Source organism: Saccoglossus kowalevskii, chromosome 3 (assembly GCF_978046115.1).
Source record: "Saccoglossus kowalevskii chromosome 3, keSacKowa6.1, whole genome shotgun sequence".
Taxonomy (NCBI): Eukaryota; Metazoa; Hemichordata; class Enteropneusta; family Harrimaniidae; genus Saccoglossus; species Saccoglossus kowalevskii.
Window position 1 is genome coordinate 36,241,721 of NC_140643.1, and position 8,567 is coordinate 36,250,287.

At 37.6% G+C, this 8,567-nt stretch overlaps 1 protein-coding gene and 1 long non-coding RNA gene across 2 annotated transcripts; one reads left to right on the forward strand and one right to left on the reverse strand.

Moving 5' to 3' along the window:
• Positions 1–305: 305 nt before the first annotated feature.
• Positions 306–8,016, reverse strand: LOC100376133 (uncharacterized). The gene is made up of 5 exons (XM_002739484.3): positions 7,682–8,016; positions 7,398–7,497; positions 5,985–6,185; positions 5,716–5,892; positions 306–3,852 (listed from the first exon to the last, which is right to left on the reverse strand). Exons 1-5 carry the CDS (start codon positions 7,907–7,909, stop codon positions 3,374–3,376), a joined length of 1,185 nt encoding a protein of 394 aa, XP_002739530.1. The 5' UTR covers positions 7,910–8,016; the 3' UTR covers positions 306–3,373.
• LOC146747856 (uncharacterized) lies at positions 1,124–7,047 on the forward strand. The gene is made up of 2 exons (XR_014928988.1): positions 1,124–1,368; positions 6,572–7,047. It is a non-coding gene; the product is annotated as an uncharacterized LOC146747856 (long non-coding RNA).
• Positions 8,017–8,567: the final 551 nt, after the last annotated feature.

Sequence of the window (8,567 nt, forward strand, 5' to 3'; positions counted from 1 at the left end):
TTATGAGATGATATTATTTAATATATTATTAGGGTATCATAAAAGGGAAAGAGAGTTAAAATTGATTTATGATTCAAAAATTCTCTTAAACAAACAGTGTTTATATGCACTACCGTATTCGCTTAGCTTTCAGGTAATACATAGGTTGTTGTAGTAGTATGCTTAGTAACTTTAAGGGAATGTCTGAGTCATAGCCTCGTTTTTCCCTTATTGCAAACTTAAGTCTGGCTGACCACATCAATGATTTCTATTATCACCTTGCAATTGATTGACGTAGCAATTAAATAATCAACACAAACTATGCATTGGTTTAAAGATGGTTTTATTTTCTATACTTGAGTTAGGCTGTTTTAGCACAAAACTGCAACAACTAGAATTATTTACTACGGGGGGGGGGAGTTTTTTTTTCGACAGCTTGTATTGGTTTAGTAAATAATAACAATTGTTACCATTGTCGTGTTGTCCGCGTTGTCCCATTATCTTACGTACACACCACCAATACGTAAATATGGCGGCCATTGGATATTGCGAACAATGACACTGACTAGTTGATAGATAATATTTCGGTTGACCATATATTTCTTTCTCGAGCAATAATAGTTAACAATTTTTTTTTATTGTATTTTGATCGTTGTGTAAATTTTAGTCTTTCATGTGGATGGAAATTGATTGATAAATATGAAATATATAGCGTGAAAAGATCCGTTTTCGTTTCCGTTTCCGTTGTGCCAATGAAGACAAGTAAATACCAAGCCATGTTACATTTTCGTTGGTTCATGATAATAGTACGCCTGTATTACAATGGGATTAAAGAATACATCCTACGAACTTTCTTTTTGACTGCTGATCTGCACTGGCTCGGAAGATGAATTCTGATTGGCTAAAAAAACAAAAAACTTGTGGCGTTGAATGCACGTTCATTCTCAGTAATGTTATGCAAATTAGAAATTCAAACTAGCTAATCATTTACAACCTTCCGAGCCAGTGCAGATTAGCCCCTTTTTGAACTTGTGTTTCGACCAATAATTAACTGCCACCTGGGAACGATAATTTATGCTATAGATATACTACACTGTATGGTTCTGAAGTTGCACATTCAAACAATATCGTGTTTGACCAGGGTCACAGTTAGTTCACAGGGTGCATCAACATTCTGTCGTCTGTGATTCTAACCTCAAAATATTGTACTGTGGGCATTTCTTGGTTATAGTTGCACAAACTTGCATTTGTCATTTCTGAAAATTTGTTACTAGATTTTTGTGTGGAATATATTCTAGTTGGCTGCCCTAAATATTTATTTGCCAGAGATGCGAGTCATTTGGGTAAATATGTGTTCGTGACGGTCAATGCTGATATCAGATCTACAAGGTAACTATGTTGAAGTTCAAACATTGTAATATGTCACTTTGTTCTTTGCGTGTTAGACATGCCATTATCGTTTAGTCTTGAATGTGTCTTGAATATGCGCCAAATTCCGGAACAGAGGTTATCAAATTCGTGATCCTACACTGTCAGTGTTTTACACCCACTTAGTAGTCTGTGTGTGTTCAATACAATTTTATCAGTGCTTGTATACAATAATATACAGTTATTGGCCTTGCCTGAGAATCGTCATCCAGAGGCGGCGGCACGAAAATTTACCCTGGAAGGGCAAGATCTGTTCACCAACCTCGCGCCATATGCTCCCCCTCAAATATTTTGAAATCTAGACTCTCTAAAACGCTATTTCCTGCTATTTCAGCTTGATTTTAAAGGGGCAACGCCCCAAACTTTTTTTTGATAAGGCGACCGCTACCTCTGCCCCTCTGTGCCACCGCCACTGTCATCAAGTGGATGCTAATATAAGAAGCCGGAGTCGAGGCCACTAACAGACACATAGGGACTATAATTCTTGATAATAACTGTTTTATTGTTCCGTAAACGAACAATGGGACATAGGCCAGGTACAATTGTCAAGTCAAAACACAAACTTCGCATTTTAAAATTATTATACCTCATGACCACGACATCCAATCAGATTCGCGTATTGCAGGTAGACATATTCGTGTATCGACCTGCTGCCATGTCCGTATGTCTATCTCCATCCGGGTTCCTTATTCCTGAATTCACCTGACAGATTTACGCCAATAACTTGTTAAGGAAACACGATACGCGGCAATATTCATGAACTGCTTCGTTTGCTAGGTTTGCGTTCACTTATTGGAGTGTAGCGATTTTGCGTGACATTTAGTCGCGCTGAACTGTGTCATTCAAAAAATTTTAGACAGTTTTGATAAATGTCTTGACGAATTGTCATCCAAAAAATAAAAAAAAAAGTATTATTTTGGAGAATTTAAAAATTAATCAATGAGAATACCCATACCACTGCTGAATACACTGATCGCCTAAAAACAGCCATAGCTTGGTCCAGTCAGATAACACCTACACTAGAGTGGATGAATATTCAAATACTCTGGGTCGCAGGGGAAAAAAAACGTTATCAAAATCAAGGATACGCACATTCTAAAACATTGGCTAGGAAATTGTGTAATTGCATTAGTTTGTAGTTTGAAAAAAAATGACCAAATTACTCAAAGCCGCTACAAAGCAATACAACATGAGCAAAACTTTAAAATTAATTAACGAGGTTCTAAATAAAAGCACACATTTACTCATCTTCAAGTAAATTAAAAGGTGGTGATAAATCTGATGATTACTAATCAAATAAATTTGAAATTGCAGAAATGTTGAATAACTTTTTCACAAACATTGGCCCTGATCTTGCGTCTAAAATTTTATCGTCCAATTTTAGCAAATTTTTAAATGGCACAGATCCGTCAATTCATTATAAAGGGTATAACCCAAAATACAAAACGCACGACTACACGTGTCATAATTTGGTCTAAGACCGGATATCGCTAACGATTTCTAAAAAATTACTAAAATGTCGGACACCTCGAAAACTCTTTGGAAATATTGCCATAGTTAATGACGATGACTGTGCAGAATAAAATACGTGTTTACTTGGCCTAGTTGGATTTGTGATGCCGACTGAGTGTACGTATTCAGTTGACACTATATAGACATATGGAGATTGAGTCTATCAACATGTTAGACAATACCTGTATGGGAACTTTCTAGCTACACTCTAATATGTCATTGTTAAATTATTTCTTTTATAAGTACTCCAACACATTGCTTGAATTTCCAAAATCTCAAGATAAAGTGCCATATTGTATTATCTAGTGATTTACTAACAATGGCATTAGTTACGTGTATGTATTACACACTGTACAAGATATATATATTATCTATATATATGTTACTATGTAGTGTATATTCATTCTATGTTTGGATTAATATATCTCATCCCCCTAGCTGGATAATAATAAATTTATACCGTACAAACAGCGCACGTCAACTCGTAACCATTAACATACGGGCCACATGGAAGACTACCAGCATCGCATCGTCCTTCTACGGGGTATAACAAGGCTCCGTTGAGACTGTGGTGTGTTCCTGTACGGCCGTCGGCTTGGTGATCAACACATATGTATTCAGTACGTTTATGCCCGTGGTGCTCTGACATCAAATACCCATAATATTCTCTGGTCCATTCGGTTGAAGGACACTGATTACGAGCAGGGATCATCAAGACGGTACCACGAGAACGGACTCTACATACAGCACACACTGGATCATGGTCTGCCACTTGTGCCAACGGAGGGAATCCTTGCGTCTCGTACTCAGCTCCATATATCAGTCCCTTGCTCTGTGTTCCACTCACTGGAGAATCATATATAGGGTTTAATGGAAGACATTGATAATTGCTCCCACTACCAGTATGCTCAAACCAACTATTTCCAATTATACCTAACCAGTGATAAGAGAAACATGATTAATAATATTGTGTTAAAGCTGCCATAAGGATGGCTTTTATTTTTGTGTTATTTGTGTGTTATTTAATTAAGTTTGTACATTGTATGTTGTTGAGCCATGAACTAAAAAGATGTTCTTTTCTTGCAGTGCACGGGTAAGTGTTCTCGTACGTTCACTTAGTGTTTCATTTGGTAGTACAATAAAAATCCTTGCACATGCGTAGCAAGTAGCGTTTGTTAAATTCATCAGACAATTGTTGCTATATGTTTAGCGAAAGCTACAATTAATCACAATCGAATCAAAAATAACATGCAGTATTAAACAACAATAGTAAAATAAGTATGTTTTCATCCATATTGAATCACTATTGAATACGACAAATGCGTTGGTCTAGTTCGCGGAGAAAAACTGTTGATACATTGAGTAAAGGTACCACCCGTGGGCACGTGACCAATTGTTCTGATCGTTGGCTTATTTCTGTATACATTTTGCTCTTACGCTTACTCTAAACCGACATATACTCGTATGCAGAGTGTAATTTCTACAATTGTATTCATATGCTAAGTGTAATTGTTGTACATAAATTATAAAACAGTAGTGTCTTAGCTACATAACTAATATATTTTGTAAACGGCTATTGTAAATCAGACTTTAGCTTTCGTCAAGGTGCAACGTCCGGGGAAACAATGTTCTTCCTCAACTATTGAAAAAGTTGAAATTACCAAAGCAAGTGGAGCGCGTGTGACGTTTCCTGGTAGTTAGTTTGTTTTTCTTCTCAGTTTTAAAAAGTTCTCTATGTATTTTACTATTTGTATTATTGTTTTCTCATCTTTATTATTTAAAAAAATATTGGCTAAATGTGGAGGTGATCAAGTTTTTTCTTTCCCCTGCGTAAAGATCCTGTGCTAGCATATACTATGTGTTATTACATCGTACACGTGTCCCATAACATTTTTGTATAGCAGGATAATAAGCCAATAACATAGCACTGAAACAGTTGTATAAGCCATAGTTGGCTTTCATGTGATGAAAAACTGCAATGTGCAGTGGCGGTCACTGTCATCTCATCGGTCCTTTTGCTCTTATTGCGTTTTGTGTTTATCCTCAAATGACACATCGATGTGAAAAACTCGTCGGCGGAGAAATGTGATATTCAATCATACAATGCGCATTCATTCATTATTTAAATTAAGCAATAATATCGCAATTAAACATTTTAGACAACTATTTAGATATTAAAGACATGTCAAGTGTCACGTGGCCTTATATTCAGCAACTTATACCCAATTAGCGGAATTAGTCCCAGTTTGTTACAAGTCGGTGGTAATATAATAGCGCCCCCTTTGACGTATATAACAATTCTCACACTCGTGTTGAAGTACCAAATGAGTGGAAATCGACGAAAATAATGTTTAAATCTGGAATTAAAACTGATGCAATCAATTATCGTCTAATTCATATCATACCGTTAGTTGCTGGAGACGAAATTCACAACTGCATTACCAGATCTTCATTTCAGCCCCATTCCATTAAAACTAGATGCAGTCAAAGTTGTAGCTACACCCGGCACACTAACGGAATTCAACACCATCAATTATGAAGACTATTGCCACTTCATTTAAAATCAGTATAACAAATATATGTGTAGTCTCCCATCCAGTCTTATTAAATTATATATTAGGTGTACATGTTTTACAAGTACTATCTTTTGTGTATGTTTTCTGAAAAGTGTTGTAATGTATTTGTTGTTGTTGTTTTCTCTCGAACACTTTGTAAATAATTACTAGTTACTTATGGGTCTAACGAGAATAAAATGAGCTGAGCTTTCAGCCAATAGTACGCATAACAGCGACTAACCTTCATAGACAAGCTCGGAGGAATCAGAACAAGTGTTCTTGCCCCACCTCACATACACTACTCCAGTGGTTCTGTTGGCCCATCGTTCGTTTGCTATTGTCACGCTATCACTTTCCTCCACAGAAGGTCTCAGCCCACCGGCGTCACCAGATTCTCCCTTTGGACCAGTGGGACCAACTGAAATAAAAACAAATAAATAAAATGCCATACAATACGTTTCCTCCAGTTCTCGAATAAAAATTATTCATACGAAAACAAAAATGGTTCACCTGGTCCCGCCTTTCCTGGTTGTCCCTCAGCTCCGGGCTGCCCTGGCTCACCTGGTGGACCCGGGAGCCCATCTCCACCTATATCACCACGTGGGCCTGGGAGCCCATCGCGCCCTGCTGGTCCCTGGACGCCCATTAGGCCAGGAATTCCTGGCATCCCAGCTGGCCCTGGTATAGCGATATAATTTACAGAACATGCACCTGAAAACATCAAATTTCCATGAAAGTCATTATGTGAAAAATGAAAAATAAAAGTGCCACAGTCGTCGCAACAAATTTTAGGACAATCCGTGTCACAAGTGTACTAGCCTACGTCATCAAATGCGTTGATGGAATCTATTAAGTACTTTGTTTAAACAATACATTCACTTGGCTTCGATTTCAAGCCTCTCATCCAACGTACACGTAACTTGCGATATGTAAACGACGGAGTGTAAACAGTGCCGTTGAGGGCAGCATGTACCTCTGGGAGGCGACGAAAAGCGAGATACCAGCTCCATATTTTTGCGTGATATTTTCGGGCAATACCGCTCGAAGAAACTGTGATTAACAATTTCTAATGCTAGCACTTTTATATTTTAAAACAGATTGCTTGGCAAGATGTATACATATACTTGCGGTCGAGTACAGCTCCATGGTGCCTACAACTCTATTTGCCTTATCATAGACGATAACGTAAAAAAGAGTGAAATGCAGTTTACACATTCGACCAACACGTCGTGTATCAAGAAGTTGAAAGCATTTAAAAAACAATTATTCGCCACAATACGAAAAGATCGCTAAAAAGGAAGCTGAATCTACCACACTGAATGGACTGGGAACATTGGGAACATAGTTAATCAAGCTCTCAATTCACACCATCGGTTTTTACAGGAATTACACTCACAAATCAAAAGCTTGGTTATGCTGGTGTCATATTCAAACATTTATTATAGTGAAAAGCTGTTTTGAAGATAAGAAGAATCGGATATGTGACCATGATCTACAGTCTAATTGGGGTCATTTGAGAGCTGGCGGAATTTGTTTATTTTAAAAAAATAATATGTTATCCACCTATGCCTGATACCAATATCACATTTCTCTTTTTTGAGTAGGGTTTTATCTTTCTCTACGATACACATTTGTTTCAGATTACTCCAGTGTATAATCATTCGTGTCTCTTTGTTTAGTTTTCTTATTTTAAAAGAAAAAATGGACCATTCATTAATATACCAAAGGAATTTGAACTTGCGTGGAACAAGGGCAACCATAATAGAAAATGTCTTAAAATATTATTGTTGTTTTTTCTAGCCCGTAGAGTCGCAGGTCAATATAAAAAATATATGGATATACAGACATCACATAATCACACCTAAATGTGCATATATATATACTTCGCGGCATATTATTAAGTACGGTATATTCAATGCATACCTCGTCTTTCGTCGTCCTGCTCATATGCATCACGCTTGGCAATAAGTTTCCCGGACGAAGATCTTGTTGTTTTTCCATCACCGATTTCTATATAAACTTCCTGTAGTCAAAACAAAATAGTGTTTACGGAAACATGATATTACCCTCTTGAACCATCGCTTGGCGTGAAACGTTTTGCATCACATGTCATGTCACCTCACCAGTATTCTAGTTTTTAAGACAGACTGATAAATAAAAAAACGCTGTGATTTATTTCCACTGAGCCTGAAGCAGGCCTGACTTACCAGATTATGTAGTCTTGTCCGTAGTTCGGCGATTCCATCAAGTAGAAGTTTGAGTTGGGCATGCTGCTCTTCTTGTTGTACACGGAAGTTGTGTAGTTGAACGTACTGGTACACAGTTACACCGACACACGTAACAAGTATAAGCAGTGAAACAGAGATTAACACACTCATGAAACAGATATCACGGTTACGTGTTTTACCTTCTCGTTTGCGTACGTAGTATAACATAATTCTTGCTGGCAGAGAATGGCGTCACAATAAATCACAAAAGGGGAGATGTCAATGATATGGGGACACTCCCTCTATGGGACAAAAATGTGTTTCCACCATATTGGATTTGCAAAGGATTATGGGTTGAAAATTGAACCTCAGAGGGCGTTTTGGTTTTCCATACAGCCCTTCGCAAATATCAACTGTGAACCTCTCCCGTTTTTAAGCAACGTCGGTACAGATATAGATAGACAACTTGGATCCAAAAACTTTAACTTTTAATCTTTAAAATAATCTTTTCAATGAAATCCGACAATACAAGCACTAAACTTAAACAAAAAATAACGACGTTGCTTGAAAACAGGGGAGGTTCACAGTCAGATGACAAACGTCATGTAAGTGGTTGATATGTGAACAACACATACACATGTACAGAGCACAGTCCCTCAACACAAGGGATTGTGTACAGAGTCGTAGATTCAGTACAGTTTCAGACTATCTTAAAAAAATCTTTAATTTTGCTTCATCCTTGCATGGCACAGATAAGTTGGCTACAACTGCTCCCTGTGCATTCCTGACGTAAAAAACCTTAAAGCGGGGAGTCATCACCTGCGCATGCGTCAGATGGCCATAGCGTGTCATTGTTTACAAGCAAGCGCCTGCCCATGAGCCTTTG

Bases quoted from the DNA above. Each gene is read 5' to 3' on its own strand.
- LOC100376133 (XM_002739484.3), bottom strand. From the start codon at position 7,909: ATGTTATACTACGTACGCAAACGAGAAGGTAAAACACGTAACCGTGAT. The intron at 6,186-7,397 runs GTATGCATTGAA...TGATGTTTTCAG, and splicing joins GCAGGACGACGAAAGACGAG to GTGCATGTTCTGTAAATTAT. The intron at 3,853-5,715 runs GTTAGTCGCTGT...ATCACTGGTTAG, and splicing joins CTCCGAGCTTGTCTATGAAG to GTATAATTGGAAATAGTTGG.